General features: G+C 33.3%; 1 protein-coding gene across 1 annotated transcript in view; it reads left to right on the forward strand.

Annotated features, from left to right (window-relative positions):
- LOC124359516 overlaps positions 1–17,854 on the forward strand; it is a 29,275-nt gene continuing 11,421 nt past the window's right edge. Inside the window, exons 1-5 of the mRNA XM_046812318.1 lie at positions 1–227; positions 7,269–7,349; positions 7,863–9,852; positions 10,083–10,168; positions 10,862–11,063. Of these exons, the coding sequence (XP_046668274.1) occupies positions 7,307–7,349; positions 7,863–9,852; positions 10,083–10,168; positions 10,862–11,063 (2,321 nt within the window). The 5' untranslated portion in view covers positions 1–227; positions 7,269–7,306. The remainder of the gene's footprint in view (positions 228–7,268; positions 7,350–7,862; positions 9,853–10,082; positions 10,169–10,861; positions 11,064–17,854) is intronic.

Genomic DNA, 17,854 nt, shown 5'->3' on the forward strand with positions numbered 1-17,854 from the left:
TGAGATGAGATGCAGTAGGACAATAGTTACGCATTAAACTGTCATCAACAAAATAGATGTATATTATCTTATTTTCACCAAAGAAGACTTCTTTCAAGAACCATTATCTATTTTCGTAATTTAGTTTCTTAGTGGATTCAGAAATGCAACATAGTTCGATTTTTGCATAATGCATAGAAAAGGAAATTAGCGTACAACTGACTTCACAATATTTGCTTCTTTTTTAGGTGAGTTTTGTATTTCCCTAACAATTGACTGAAAGGTCAGCTAAGAGTTTATTTCATATACGTTTTTCAGCTAAGAGTATACTTCATATACGTTTTTCAGGTTTGTGTAAATGGGAAACTTAAGTTATATCAAATTAAAGTAGTATGTTAAGTTCCATGTAATTAGGGTAATAAATAGGTATACTTTAAGAGAATGCAGTCAAAAGGACCCTTAGAGCAAATTTATACTGTGAAGGGGATAATATTTATTAACATTAGGCATAGGCCTAGGCTACTTACAATAATCTAAGGCTGCAGTACAGTAAATTGCCTCCACCATAATCAAATCAGGTGCCAAATAATGCATTAGACATAATTGAACTATCAAATACAAAAATAGTATCCCCAATTTTGCAAAAAATAATAAAATCAATGTTTTTTAATGTGTAGCCCAAGTGGTAACAGCAATAAATTTACCTTAAAAATTAAGGAATCGTGATCCTGACTAGGTACATGATAATCTAAGTTATTTATTTAAGTGAACGATCACATTTAACAAACCACAAAGACAGGCAAACAATAAGAAGGCAATATTTCAGTAACCGCTGGGCTGAATGATTTGGTGTTTTCACAACGAATTTCTGGTATTAGGTTAATCAGTAACCAGTAACGGCCAAGGCATTTCATGTAAGTAATGAGGCTATGAATGGAAATATTACAGTATGAAATTTTATTATGCAATATAATTAGGTTTAGATTAGATTATCGTAAATATATTACTAGTTTTACTGAAGTTAAAAATAACTTTTACAAATGCTCATGTGATCTGAGCTCGAATTTGGGTACTATTTTGAGGAATTTTTATCATATTTTGCCAGAAGTGCGGGGTGCCACCAAAGCCTGCACTGATGGCCTTTTATTGGCTTTTTATCTAAGGGGTATTTATTGGTATTTTTCCAACCTCAAATCACATTCTAAAGCGTACAACGTGATCTAAGTTGAAGAAGCTGTGTATCAGTCTATGTTACATTGTAGTGAGTTAGTTAAATTGTTGTATAAGTACTAACATGTTACCCTGGTAACAGGTGACTGGAATGTAATACCTCCACACATTATTTTATAATGTTATTGACAAACAACATGATAGAGTAACATCTCATAATTCCATGGGTGTTGTGTGTTCTTGTTATGTTCGTAAGTCAACTTTATATTATTTCTGCTGACGTCAGCTGTTATGCCATCTTTGGATATGTGAAATAATAATAATGCTGAAATCAGGGTAATTTGACTCAAATAAAGGACGTTTTTTTAAATTGTAGACCTAAGAATAAAAGCTCATATCAGCCTAATATATGTGCCTCCGGCCATGGCGACATATGTAAATCAACCCTCGAGGTAGTACCTAGCCTATCACTAAAAAAATGAAATTCTATATGGTTTGATCACTAATGCCTCGGGCCATTAACGTACTGTTATAGGAAACAAAACTTGAAAAAAAAAACAAGTATACAGAAGTAGAGGGGTAGGGTAGATAAGCGGACCCGGTTTTTTATATCGAAGAATGTAATCATCGATAACTAATATTTGCATTTCAAATCCTAGACTATCAATCGATATAATAGTATCTATAGTCCTCAATAACAATCATATGTTTTAAATTAAAATATGGATTTAATATTTACATTGATGAAACAAATTATTATAAGCAAAATTAGGAAAACTGAAGACGACCATATTTGCTCCTCTCACAGTTACAGTTGTTTCTTTCCCACAAATTTCACATAATGGATTTTTCGGTATGAGTCCAACATGTTGCAGCCACGTAAAACATGTCTTATCATCTTTCAAAGCAATTTGCCTGTTGTTTTCGAAAATTGACTGCCATTTTTAATAATCAAATGTTACTTATATGTAAAATTGAAATATTACCTTATGTGTATTATTTGAAAGTGTTTACAGCTGTTGATATAGATATTTAAGTCATTTGTTCAAAATAATTAATCAGTATCGATTGATTAATTATGCAAGTAGAAGTAGAGTTATGCAAGTTCACCTAAAAATAACTTCCTGCTGTCTTGCAACGAAAGTAGTTCCGCTTTTAATGTTCTAAAATTCATTATTATCATTTTCATACCCTAATTAATACCTTATGTTGTTTTATTTAGCAGGAAAATAGCAATGGGTTATTAATGTGAATCTCGTTTCCGATCTGGGTAAAAATAAATTTGAAAATAATGCATACAAATTAAACCAAACTATTAACAAATGAATAAATAGTATAAAAAACAAACAAAAGTTTAATAAATAACTAAAACTAACATAACCATTGCTTGGTATATATGTACAGGTACTTACATACCACATGGCATAACCTATTCTGGTTACTTAAAAATAGCTTTTCTCGATTTAAAAATAACACATGATTACACAACGAACTCGTACTCTGAAAAAAACACAATGACCAATTAAAAAGAAATAAATTTGAATTATTATAAAGCAAAGTTATTTGTGATTTGCACCCCCTAGAACCATATATTTTTGTTCAGGAGGATGAGCAGAATACGTTAATTACGTTAAAATTTAAATTGGCTACTCCGGCTGTTAACCTCACACCAAATTATATGTAATAAGTGGAATCCCATAGGTCTGGTAAGACCTACAAAAATCTGTTCAATAAAGTCTGTTCTTTCTAATAATGAATTTTTGTTTGGTGTCTGGTAAGAAGAACTCTTTAAAAAGTGGCCTTTAGTGGCCTCCAGTTAATAACAAAGTACCTAAATTATAAGTTTTTGAAATTTTAAAAATACAATTATTCATTTAGTATTTTAGATACTTTCATATCGATTAATAATTATGTTATTCAATATATTAAGTATCAATTATTATAATAAGTGTTATAAAAACTCGGTCAGCTTATTGTACTCTGCCCAAAATAAACAATAGTCTTAGGTACTACAATTAGCTGTCAGGTAGGGTGGTCGACACTTTGATAGATCCTACAGTGTTAAATTTGGTTAGTTTTTAAAGCTTACATCAAATTGTTAGTTATCTCTCACTCAAAACCTGAACCTCTCCTGGTTCATTAGTTTATTGATGTTAACCTGTAACAGATATAGCAGATATAGCCATATAGACACAGGGAGTCCTTGCACTGAGTATTTATTTCTCACTTTATTATCTGAACTGATAAAGGTTAAACTAGCAAGTATATCAGTCGTTTAACCCATATCAGCCTAGTGTAGTCATATGGCCACAGAGATATGTTCGAGTTTTTGCACAGAGTATTTCATACTTTATTATATGGGCTGATATTGGTTAAGTGAGTATTTGTTTAAATTGGGGCTATGATTAGGCTGTTAATTTCTAAGTAGGCTACTTTTTGCACTTTTCTTACTAAAAATATTGGTAATAATGACTGTTAATCAAGAATATTTCTTAAATTTTAGATTATTTTTTACTGGGTGTCCCTAAACCCAATATTTACTCCGGTTTTTTAGAACAATATTCAAAAAAAATATTGTGTAATTACAACCATCAATATACAAAACTCATATTCCTTGCACCAATTAATTTAAAGATTTTGAAATGTCACAATTATACAGCTTGTTCTGTTTTGAAAGCAATTCATTAATTAACACAGTTGCTTATCGTAATACTTGTACGTATACAAGAGATGTTTCCAAGATAAGTTGTAGGCTGTTTTAATATGTAGGCTTATTTATTTTTTAGCTCTAACAATTTTATTTTGGAGTAACATTTTGTTAGCCGCAGTTTTCCAAAAATCCTTACTTCATAAATAAAAATATATTTAATAAAAAGAACAAAGTATAATTGTCAAACTTTAACTCTAGGCTAATGATTTTTTTTTAAAGTATGTTTTTTAAATATCACTATGAAATACAACACAAAGAAGTATTTTTTTAAAGGTGAAGTGTTATTTTGTCAATTACTGCTCTCAGTGGTCAATATGTACTACAGAGATTGAGGTTTTGTCATAAAACTTTCAGGTAATCAAGTAATGACATTGACAAGGACAATGTACTGTAGGGAATTTATAGCATGACCGGTGACTTCGAGATGCGCCGTAGGCAAAGACGGAACTAAAGTGGTGGGGGGTGGAGCGGCTCAGTCTGTTGCCGTATTCAGCCTTGTGAACTTCGGTCACCAGTCTTCTATACGTGCCGCCCTAAAAACATTCGCTTGTGCCAATTCACGAGTTGTAATACAATTTGTGAATTAATTGCGTTGTGCTCATTACGTTTTAAGTAAAGAGTTTGTGATGGATCGTAATGTAAAAAGTAAAATTGGAGGTAGAAAGGTTATACACAGCCAAACAAGAGAAGTGATTGCAAATGTTTACCATTTTATGAAACTGGAAGCAGAAACCAACACACTTATAAATTTGAAGAAAGTTCAACAGCGTGTCGTAGAGGCAACTGAAATTTCAGAAAGCACAGAGGCTGAGACGAATTTTGAAGGAGGAAAAAAAAAGTCTAATTGGCAATTCTTTTAGTACGCCCAACAAAGTAAGAAAACGCAAACATACTAAAAGTGATCTGGACAATTTTGATTTGGGTGTAGTTCGAAGAACAATAAATAATTTTCATCGACAACAAGGCGAACGGCCTACATTGAAATCATTATTAAATGTGTTAAGGGAAAAAATAGATTTTAAGGAAAGTAAGTGGGCGCTTACAAAAATATTGAAGAAGTTGGGATTCCGCTGGAAAAAAGCTACTAACAACAGAAATATTTTAACCGAACGTTTCGACATCCGTGAATTACGTATTAAGTATTTAAAACGTTTAGCCGAGTATAGAAATCAAAAAAGGCCAATAGTGTACATGGATGAAACATATATTCACTCAACACACACCAAAACCAATGGTTGGACAGATGGTACCACTTCGGGACTGAAGACACCTCTAAGTAAAGGACAACGACTTATAATTGTCCACGCAGGCGGGGAAGGTGGATTTATTAAACAATGCTCTACTTACGTTCAAATCAGGGAAGAAGTCAGGGGACTATCACGATGACATGAACTACGAGAATTATGAAAGATGGGTAAACACTAAATTAATTCCAAATTTGAAAGATAATTCTGTTGTGATAGACAACGCCCCCTATCACAACAAACAAGACGATCCTGCACCAACAACATCAAGCAGAAAGGCCGAAATGATTAAATGGCTTTCCGAGCGTAACATTGTTCACTCAAGCACTATGTTCAAACCCGAATTGTATAATCTTATACAAGCCTACAAGCCCACATACAAAAAGTACAAAATTGATGAAATATTTTCTAAAAGTGGACACACTGTTTTGCGCCTGCCACCCTACCATCCAGATTTAAATCCAATTGAACTAATTTGGAGCCTACTTAAAGAAAGAGTAGCGAAGAAAAATGTGACATTTAATATAAATACGGTGGAACAATTGGTGAAGGAAACGTGTGATTCAATCACTCAAGAAGATTGGAGGAAAAGGTGTGATCATACGATATCTGTGGAACAAACTTATATGGAACTCGAACGTCAAATCGACGAAATGACAGAACGGATTGTTGTGAGACTCGGCGAGGACTCCGATAGTGACGAATGGGATGAAGAAAGTGGCAGTGACGAAGACAGGGAACCTATCGTTGACAATAGTCACAGTGGTGATGATGACTTAACGGGAATTGTGCCCTTTGAGTGTTATTAAGCGCAGCGAAATTCAAGGAGTAGTTCTGTCAACAGTGCATGTACAAGGTAAGAACATAATAACAATTAGTAATATGTTTCATTTATGTTGTTAGGCGATGATTCCAATATTTTAAATTTTTTTTAAATACAGTGATATTGCAATGGGGTTTTGTTATGTTAACTATTGCGTGTGGATCGTTGGCATTATTGTTATTTTAAGTATACATCATTAAATTAACTTGATACAAGTTGGTAGATAAAACTGAGTTTTTTCTTATTCTACTGTGTATATTGACAAATTAGTTTAACCAGTTTTATATTAATTTTTAATTTAGCAGCTAGGCTATGTCAGTTGAAAATTTTGTAGTGTATAATTGTATCTACTATCGTAAATCCTGAAGCTTACACGGTTAGTATATGATAAATTGAATTTTAATGGCTAACAAAGCGTAACAATTACAATTCTGAATTGTTGTCGTCGTTGGAGATCAAGAATAATATAAATTCCTACCCTTTCCCAATTTATGAGAACCCTTTCTTACCACCAGGTATCTCTACTGCGAACTCATTAAGAAGGGTGAGCTATGAACACAATTTCGGCAGAACATAGTCATTGTTAAGATCATGTACATCCGGTCCCAATATTTCCAAGATTTCCTGTATTGAATTCCCCATCATAAAAGTCCGTCGCCGTAACTTCAAAAGAGTCTAGAAATGTTCAAATATTCTCAAGGTCTCCTATACTAAATTGCTCATCATAAAAGACCACCGTGGTAAGAACATAAAGGTCTAGAAATGTTGGCAAACACTACAATATTCGGCTCCCGCCACCACTACGAGCCGGGAGCCGAAAACTCTCAGTAGGGTTAGTAGCACCGTATTCACTCCCCTACTTTAGATTGTGCCCCCACGCGCTCGACTCCTCCACTCCTCACGCGCATCCCACCGGTCATGCTATAACTTCCCTAGAGTAGTTTGTCTTTAAACTTGTATTAATTGTCAATGATCCTGTATTTTACATATTTTATTATAAACAAGTACACTCTAAATAATATAAGTTCTAACAACAGGCCATTATGCAACAAAAAATATTATCCTAAAGGTTCTTTTTAAACGATTAGCAATTTAAATTCTCTGTTTAAAAGACAAGGAATATATTGTGATTAATGTTTTTGCTTATCCATTGTAATTTAACTCCTTTATTGTTGAATAAGTTATACTCTATTATATCAAGTTAACTAAAAATTACATACTCAACTTCTATTGTCTTCTCTATTCAACATTCAATATATTTAAGTTCTTTTAATTCTTACATATATTACTCTTAAATAAAATTAATTATGGTGATTCTTATGTTCTTGCTTTTCATCAACAGGAAAGAGTTGCTACAATACCTTTATACTTTATATTCTGATGGATAAGGTACATCTTCTGGAAGAGTTGGCACACTTGAAACGTATGTATTGTAAAATTGTATCCTTGTCTTATTTATTGAAAATAAATGTACAATTATTTTTGTATCACATAAATTGAAATATTAAATCTGATTGAACAACAATGTCTTTGAAACATAATTTTAATTGTAATTTATACTCTATTCTCTGTGATATATGTATATCTATATTATTCAATCATATCTGAGATTACCAGACATAGCTTGATACTAACTGAAAGTGATTTTACTGTACCAATCTTTTTAAGAAGTTTTGTTTCAAACAGTATGTTACAGATTTGTTATAAAACAATTGAACAAATTCATTTTTTATTGAAAAATAAAAATAAATCTAGAGTCTCCCAAATCAACAAAAGTCCAGATAAATCCAATAAGTGTAACAAATTATTAGTATTTTGTTACACTATAAGTATTTTGGTATTGTGATGTTCTATTAATGCTATCTTTGATTTAAAAGAAATATTTGTTTAAGAAATGGTTCTAATGGATTAATACTTATCTCTTTTCTTATTTTAGGCTTGATAAAGAATCATGAAAATTCTCGTGCTTTAATCAAATTACAAGAAAGAAATGCAGATTCAGTCGATAGACGCCATCAAAGAGTTATTGAAAAACAGAAGGGTAAAGATGTAATAGATCAGCGCAATTGCACAATATTCATTAATCCTGTAAAAATGACTGCAGTTCATAATAAAAAACAGTCACTATCTGTCAAGAACACTGAACACCTACAAGATAATAAGAAAGCAATTATGAACAATGTTTCAGCCACAGTTTACATCAATCCTAATTTCTCAAAGGCCAAAATTAGTCAGTTCAAGTCAGAAATCTCATCTAGTCATAATAGAGCTAAGATTTTACGTATGAAATCGAATACTGTACAAAAGGGTTATATTAGTCAAGATGTTAAAATATTAAACTCATCGCAAGAAGGAAACTCTTCTGTAAAGCCTCAAGTTTTATCATTAAAACCCCAAGCTTCAAGCACTTCAGTTGCAAAAAATTCTTGTAAAGAAACAAGTAACTTAAAAATATTCATCAATCCAGAGTTTAGGACGGAACAGAAATTGAAGAAGAAAGAAGTATCAGAACTACAATCTCAAACAACAGTTGATGTTGGGCTCGAGAAACAATTAAAAAGCCAAACTACTACACCAAGTTTTGAAGCTAAGAACTCTCAATTAATCACTGAGAGCCATTCTAAAGATTTAGGTAATTTAACAGACAGTAATCTATCAAAGGAATTTACTGCTCTTAGTGTACATAAAAAAAGAAAGATTTATATGAACCGGTTATTAGCAGGTAAGGAAGTTGTCAAGAAAAGGAAAAGGTCAATAGATGCAATTTCACTGTCTAGCAAGAAAATATTTCTCAATCCTAAATTTAAGAGAGGATTTGAAGATTTAGAAGTCCCCTCTACTTCCAATTATGGAAAGAAAATCAATCCAGAAGGTGATATTTCTGTGGGAGGAACTTTACAACTAAAAATTAATATAGAAAACCCAGTATCAAAGAAAAAAGATCAGCCTGTTGATGGACAGAAACCAATTATGTGTTCCCCAGACATATCAAAAAAAATATTAATACATTCAAAGGAATTGCCAAAAAAAATTATTGGTCAAAGATTGAGAACTCGAAGTACCTGTTTGGTATCTGTTAGTTCAACTAAACTAATACGTAAGAGAAAATCAAGCCAGAACATGTCTGAGTCAAATATTATTAAGATGGCTACAAACAAACCTATACTCCTAACAAAAAATAAACTAGTTAGAAATTCACCTCTCAAAAAAGCAACAATGAACAATGTAATGATTGTTGGTAAAGAATTTAATAAAAATAGTTTTACTAAATATAAAGTGAATCACGCTCTTCAAAAAACCAATGCACTATGTCAAGTTGACACAAACGAAATTATGAAACGAAAGTCTATTGCAGTAAAAAGTAACATTACTTTTGTGCCAACATCTAGTACCATTGTTGCAAGAATTAGATCTAAAAATGGGAAATCTCTTAAAGTGGTGAGGAAAAATATTGATAGAAACAAACATCTCTCTGAACAGAATAGAAGATTGAGTGTGAATGCTTTACAAGTGTGTAAAACTCAAACTAAGCAAAGAGCTAATAACAAAGTTTTATGTAATGTTACAACCAATGTTACAAAGAAAAACCAGTTTTCAAAAGTTAATGTATCAGTTAATAAAACATCACATCTGCCAGCAGTTAATTGCAGTAAATATGTTTATAAAAAGGCTGATAGGAAAGAAAGGCTGCTAACTAAAAGTGCCTTAATGGACAAAACTAAGAAATTAGCCTTAATTAAAGCAAATAGCCGAAATAATGTCTCAGAACGAATAAAATATATCAAATCTAAATACAGTTTGATAAGAAAACAATCTTTGAAGTCACTTAAACTTAGATCAAACAAGGATACAAAGTCTAGAAAAATATCAACACTTGTTTCAAAAAGAAAATGGAAGCTGGAAAACCATCTGCTGAAAAACAAGAGGTAAGATCAATTTCTTTTAAAAACAATTATAAATAAATTAAACTCTGAGCGAATATAAGTAAATTAGATAGTTAAACAAAACTTGAATTTGCATTCAGATATTACCTAATGATCCTATTGGTCATATTAGAAGAATTAATTTATGATTAAAGTGATTTTTATATACTGACATTCTACATTACATAATTGAACAATTTACTACCCAAACCATTTTATACTGTGTGTTTCAGAAAAAATCTGAAAATTGTTAACATAGGTGGAGTGTTTTATCACTGTTCACGTACTTCGCTCACTAGAAACAAACCCACGCGTAAAGGTAAGTATTGTTTTATATTGTTATGCAAATATAAATGTGTGGGTGTGTATTCCTTTATGTCACTACTCAACCATTGTTGTGTCGGTTTGCCATTTCTGTAGACCAGTGGTTCCTAACTGGTGGTCTTAAGGTCAATGCTTGGATGACCACGAAGGTTAAATACACAACTTGGTTTTAAAGTGTTTTCAACATAATTAAAGAAGCATATGACAACACTTAAGAACATCATTATATATATAATTGTTCTAATTTTATTAAATAAATTGGCAGAGGTATCGAACGAAATACTTGTTGTGCATGATAACCACTTATTATCTAGTAAGGATACTATTTTAAAATGCCATAAACATTTTCTACTGCCTTACCAGTAAGTTTAGATATTTTTCAGTTTGCCTATGAAAAAATATATTCTAGATTATTATGTGTTTGGATTTTTTCCAAAGCTATTGGGAAAGTCATATAGCTAAAAGCTATTTATATATACATTATTTTGTTCAGTTATCATTATATTTTAAACTAATTTCTAAAATTTTTTTTGATAACTCTGAAATGATAACAATTTGGATGATAACTTATATATCTATTTATGCAAAATCACTAAATCTGTAATCTTCATTAGCATTTGCCCAAGTAATGATTTTTTTTAAACCTTCTATGAGGAATATCATTAATTTGTACTTTTTCTCTTTTTAGCTCTACAAGAAAAAAGAAAAGGGCTTTTACTGCATATCCATGGTCAAAAATTCCAATTTTATAATAATGGGAAATCTTTGAAATGTGTGGATAAGAATTCTGGAAGGAGACGAATAGACATTGGGGGAGTAACATATATAAGATCTTCAACAGGAACATCTTTAACTAAAACAAACTACCACACTGCCAGATCAATACTGGTGTAAGTTACTATTGTTTTAAACAGAAAAAGAATACTCTGATATCACTGGTAATCTCCTAGGATATATTGTAAATCATTCACATGAGTTCTTAATAATTAGGTAGCCTGGCTTTTAAATGGAAACAGCAATTAAAATTCAAATTATTATTTAGTTATTAGTTAATAAGTTAGGCCTTTTTACTCTATTTATGCACATTCAATGGATGCATCATAAATTAATGCGTAATAGAGTGTTATAAAGACTTAGGAATATGACAATTTAATGAAAGTATTTGTTCTGTGATTTAAATTTGGTTGTAATTCTTTTGACTTCTCCAATAGTTGGAGATCATATGTTTATGCAACACAAATCGGACATATAACATTGGTTCTTGTCTTATAGGAGCTAGATCAGTATTTCAAATTCTAAAATTTAACCTGAATACAACGGCTCAATATTGACTCCCAAACCACTAGCAAATGGTGGAATGCTTGTAATAACAGGATTGCTCAGTAGTCACCCATTCAAAGGATCAAAAAGTTATTAAATTAAAATGATGGAGTGGTTGGTTTGGTATTTATAGAATATTAATTATTTTACTGTAGAATGAGGATAGTGAAGAATTCAGTATTTAACAGATAAATATGAAGGAAGCAATTTAAATCTGGAATCAACTAATGGTTATTTAGTAAAGATGGCCATTATTTTATTAATATTAATTACTTTTACTAGCAGCGTGACGGAAGTTACATACATAGACCATATTGCCTGCAGAAGAAAATTGAATAGCAACATTATTTATGAGATAAATTATGTTGTTAATATTAAAATTTGGTTGATTACTACATGCAGAAAACCCAAATATCACAAATTTTTAGTAACAGCTATATGCAATTGATAATTTATATGGATATTACATGATTGATTACTGCTTACAGAGAACAAAAAACACATTTTTAGGTAAGTATTCAGCAAAGCCTCTTCTGCCAGTTCATGATAAGTCAGATTTCTCTGTGTGTTTGCGTGTATCTGTATATATGCATGATAACTTTCGAATAGGTTGACTTAAACATTGGTCCATTAGTAGTTGCTCTCCGGGTCAGAATGCTGTCAAGGTTGACCCTGGTCTCGAGAAAGCAGAGGGTACAGGGGTGCAGCAGACCCCTTTTATCATAAGACAGCAGCTTCTGATAGTACATGGCAGTGTCCTTGGCTCCATTTAGCTGCATATCTAATTCAGACTTTTCTCACTAAAAACAACAAACATCAGATTCGCCAAGCTCTGTATTTCGACATGGCTCCCTGCGACTTCTGGCTATTTCCTAAGCTGAAAATGCCCCTAAAAGGAACCAGATTTCAAAAAAGAGAAGACATTAAACAGAATACGATGGCCGAGCTTAACAGCATTCCAAAAGATGCCTTCCAGAAATGTTTTGAACAGTGGCAGAAGCGCTGGGAGAAGTGTGTGTACCAAGGAGACTAGTTTGAAGGGGTTAGAAGTTTGTAGCTCTAGTTGACTAAATGCACATTTAATTAACAAAGGTCAGATACTTTTTTAACAGCTCTCATACATTTATTTTTATGAAATTAAGTTTAAGCATACTGTGATGTGTTCTTGGAACATTGTTATTGCTCATAAAAGAAATCTCTAAAATGTCAGATTATATAGTAAATTGTTTTACTGGCACCTAGTGATATTTATTCCAGAACCAGTTAACATAGGTTAACGTTGCCATCTTGAGTATGAGTTTGAATTTGTGACTTAGAATTTGGTTATACCTATTATTAAATACAGCCGCATATAGTAACTCACTGACTTGATAGGGTTTCACGAAAATTCTAACCCACTTCTAGAAGTGCTGGAGAAAACACCTTAATTTTGCGTACGCACGTTAGGCTTTTACCTTCAAAACCACCGGGAAAAGTCTGAAAACCGGATATTTTTACTTTTTGAAACCCCCTCAAAAAATTGGCAAACTTTCGCACTTTTCACTCTTGCAGGCTTTTCTATATTGAAGCCCGATAGCAGGCGAAACCGGTTAGAGCTAGCTCGGATGATCTGAAGAAAAAAGCGTTAGGTCGGGGAATGGGAGTGATCTTACAATAAAAGGTCAAAGTGGATCTTTGGCTCTATCTCTAGTGGTTTTGGCCGCAAAACGCTATTATGTGTAAAATTTTTGCCAATTTTCACTAATCATTTACCATCCGAGGCTCGATAGCGGTGCCGGCCCCTCCTTGCCTCGAAACCGTTGGATCGCAAGCTTCAAAACAAATTTTTCAATGGGATTTAGGAAACGGGCGCGGATACTACCAAAAAAACGGGTCCGAGTAACATTTTACCCTATCCTTAATGGTTTGGCCGTGGAAAACGCATTTAAATGTGTCGCTTTTTCAAGTTTTACTTCAGAATTTTTGTTTCTGGGTTCTTTCATTGGCAGAATCTTTAAAGTTAAGGGGTTAAAATTAAAAAGCGGAATTTTAATACAAAAATAACACGATATACAAAAAAGGTTTCTAGTGACTTTTTGGCCCTATCTCTATTCGGTGTTGGCACTAAATGCTAATATTTTGTCATTCTTTGACGTTGGAAATGTTTTTACTGGAGACGATTATGTGGTTAAACCTGTTTATCCTAGCTTAAACTTAAAAACACTTTATTAAAATTTGCTCATTAATTAGGATCTACAAAAAGGTGTCAAATAGCTTTTTTTAGTATACCTTTCCGCTAAGCCTGGTTATACGCTCTCAATGGCAAAATCTTTTTTGTGAATTGGCAATTTTTTAAGGGTTTTTAATTTTTTCCGAATACGAATTTGGTACAATTAATAACAGTTTTAATATTTGAAATTTATATTAAATTTCGTTAAACCAGTGACTAGTGTTAAGTGGCTAATTGAGCAGCATCCGCGAATTTTGGCGTGCTGCGTCATGAGCGTTAGCAAAGGTTACTTTTTCAATTTTTTTTAATACAGTTTATTTAATTTTAATATAATATGGTCAGTTTTGTTTCCTTTTTTATAAAACCATAACGAGTGTTGTATCAATCTTATTTCTATTAGAACAACATTTATTTTATCGACCTTTCGAGACTCCGAAGTGCTAGCTTGTTTATTCCCTATTTTATATACAAAGCCGCCATATTGTAACATCACTGAAACTGATTGGGTATACGAGATAAATTCTAACCCACTTCTAGAAGTGCTAGGAAACTCCAAATTTTTGGCACAGCACGTAGGCTTTCTACCTTCAAACCACCGGGAAAATAGTCTGAAACCCGGATATTTTTTACTTTAAAACCCCTCAAAAAAAAATTGGCAAACAAACTTTTCGCACTTTTCACTCTTGCAGGCTTTTCTTTGAAGACCGATTAAGCGGAGCGAAAAACCGTTAGAGCTTAGCTCGGATCTGAGAAAAAAATCGTTGGTTTAGTCGGGAAATGGAGTGATCTACAAAAAAGGTCAAGTGGGATCTTTGCTCTATCTCGAAAATTCGGTTTGGGTTTTTTTTTTTGCCGCAAAACGCAATTATGTTGTAAAATTTTTGCAATTTTCACTTAATTCATCTTACCTTCCAGGCTCGATAGCGTGCTACCGAAACAGCTTGGTAGACAGCTCAAAACAAATTTTCAATGGGATTTTGGGTGAAACGGCCGCGTATCTTACAGCAGGTTAGTTTTAATTTGTTTACACTAATTAATTCCACTTTAGCTTGCCAGTGCTGTCTTTCTTACACAACCTCATTTACTGCGCTAAACCAGGAGGTCGTAGATAAAATCCGACAGCACAATCCGTCCTTCAATTTTAAATTATATACAATGAAAGGGTTCCAGTTTTTTCACATTTTGTTGTATCTTCTAACGGATTTTTAATGCCGTAAAATCGCTCTCAAAAGTCAAAAGTTTGGGTAAACCAGAAAGAAAATTTAAGACTATGATATACAAACATAATCTCTGACTTTAGTTACCATCAAATTTCTACTTGTCTTCTAAATTTTTCGGCGGAACACATAAAACATTAACCTGTTTCTACGATATCCATTGATTAATTATCATACACTACACATCAAATTGGAACTGAGCGTCTTAGCGAAAGGCATTAAGGGGGGAGCCGTACGATTTCTTCCAAAAAACGGATTACATGAAATTTGGAAAACCCTATGTCTGAAATTAACCCCCTGCGGTAAACATTAAACCACCCACCCAGGGGAATATTTTCTGGGTGCATTCATGAACTCATGTCCAAATTTTACCAATCACCGTAAATCTCTTAAACCCCCCCTTGGGAAGTTCCTGGGTCATGACCAAATAACCCCCTGAATGTCTTAACCCCTGGTAACATTAAACCCCCCCAGGGGAATTTCTCATGGCATGGACCTCATGTACGGGAATTTTACCAATCACCCAAAAATGCTTTTAACCACCCTCCCTTGCAGAAAGTACTGGTATGACCAGATTAACCCCTGTTTACTCTGTGTTTTTTTCTCATTCCGTCCCGTTAACCCCTGTGTAACATTAAAACCCCCCTCAGATAATTTCCTGGCATGACCTCATGGCGGAATTTTGATAATCAACAAATCTCTTAACGCCCCGGCCCCCTGGGAATTTCCTGGTTGATAAACTCCTGATTAAATTAAAACTCCCCGCTGATCAACTTAATCATTCTGATAAAAGGTGTGTACGTTTTTAATTTATTTACACTATAATCCTGTTTACGCAACAGTCTGACCAGTGCAGACCTTTTTTCCCAAGCGTTTGAGCACCGATTGAATCAGAGATCGTAGTTAAAGTTTCCGAGGGGTAGTATCGAAAGGACAAAATTAAATTGCTCGGACAAGAATGGTCCTAGTCATTTTTTCTCGTATCTCTAACGGTTTTTTAAAGCCACAAAATCCATTGTAAAGTCAAAAACTTTGGTTTAAAAATCTGGTCAATTCAATAAAAGTAGGTCTAATTTAAAAACTCCCCGACTCTTAATCTAATCTCTTTCAATTTAACATGTCCCCGAATTCCGCTTATCCCCGAATTTGCAAGCGTTACATCTAGGTGGGGCCTGGGGGTTCCTTAAAAAATAAACCTCCTGGAATTAAATTAAACCCCCTGATGTCGTTTTTAAACCCCCCCCCCAGGGAATTTCCTGGCTTGACTAGATAATCTCCTGATGATATATAAACCAAGCTGTTCAAACTTAAAATACTGCCCTTAAGGTCCGGGTTTTATTATGTTTGTACTAAAAAATGTCACGATAGGCTGACCAGTGCAGACTTTTCTCACGAGCTCATTCCTGGCTAAACTCAAAGGTTCGCAAGCTAAAATCTGACTGGACGGAAATCGACATTAAATTTCCGTCAAGAAAGGTCCAGGTCACTTTTTCACGTATCTCTAACGGTTAAGCCGCAAAACGCCCTCAAAGTCAAAAGTTTGGGTAAATCCTGGGAAAATTTAAACTATGGATATACATGACGTCCTCTGGACTTTGGTTTAAAACCAAATTCTTCTTGTCTCCAAATTTCCACGAAACACATAAAATCTTAACTCTGATCTAACACATCAATTGATTAAAATTATTACACCACACTTTCTTTTGGCCATGAGCGGTTAGCGAGCAGCCATTACGACACCGTAAGATTCATCCGAGAAGAAGGATACATAAAAATTTGGAAAACTTCACGTCTGAATTTAACCAAATCACCCGAACTACGCTGTAATCCCCGAATCTTAGCCAACACCCAAATGGGGGCCTGGGGGCGTAGCCCCCAGCGAGCCGAAGGCGAGTTAGTATTATATAATTTCACAGTAACTGTAATAGTTTTACAGTTTATTAGTATATTCTCTTTAATTATAATTAAAGTTAATTTCTTTGGCACTATATGCAGTTAAGGTAGGTGGTAAGTACGTAAGTCTCTTTTACAAATAAAATTATTTTACTGTTTGGGTTGTGATGTAATTATTTCTGTTTGGTTTTGTAGGTTGGATAACAATTTTGCCAGCATTGCGGTGGAATTGAAGTGCTGTCTTAATAGATAGAGCAAAAAAAAAAGAAGTGGAGGGGTGTATGTTATGTTAGCGTGTAGGTTATGTTAGCGTTAAATGTAACCTAAAACTAATCCATTACCAGAAGTTCTAAAAATGTATTGCAAGGAGTCCAAATTTACTGAATTGGGTGTGAGGGAGCAGGTCAATTAAACCCATGACATGTTCATTGAGTGATTTATCTCTTTATACCTTTATATCACTATTATTATGTTTTCAGTTGTTTAAGAAATCACTATTATTATGTTTTCAGTTGTTTAAGAATTGAAACTTTAACCCTATAAGCACTATGAGTCGTGATCGTGACGCATTACTGCTGGAGGGAAATTGTAAGTGAGCTATCTGCACACCCAAGACATCAATTCAGGATGACTGTGTGGTCTAAGGTGCTGCTCTTAGATGTAGGAGTTGGTCTTGGAGTCACGGTTTCAATTTCAGATGTTAGGGATTTTTGTGGTCTAGTGTACATTTATGAGAATCATTGGTCTGTCGTAAAGCTGGCAGGAGGGCCCACCTTAAATTAACGGTGGTTGGCTGGGGTGGATGTTGAGGATTAGTATATAAGTATGCCACATCCAAAACACCTTTTTAAATTTTTTGTCTTTACTTTAAAAAATTGTGTTATATGTTTTGCAAGGCATTTATTATTAAATCATAACCATAGTATTAGTTTTTAAGAGTATAAAACCATTTAAACCATACTTTGTTAGGAAATATGACAAGGAGCTAGAGGGTCAAGTATTAGTTACAGATGTATCATTGTTTACCAAACCAACATATTAG

Source organism: Homalodisca vitripennis, chromosome 1 (assembly GCF_021130785.1).
Source record: "Homalodisca vitripennis isolate AUS2020 chromosome 1, UT_GWSS_2.1, whole genome shotgun sequence".
NCBI lineage: Eukaryota > Metazoa > Arthropoda > Insecta > Hemiptera > Cicadellidae > Homalodisca > Homalodisca vitripennis.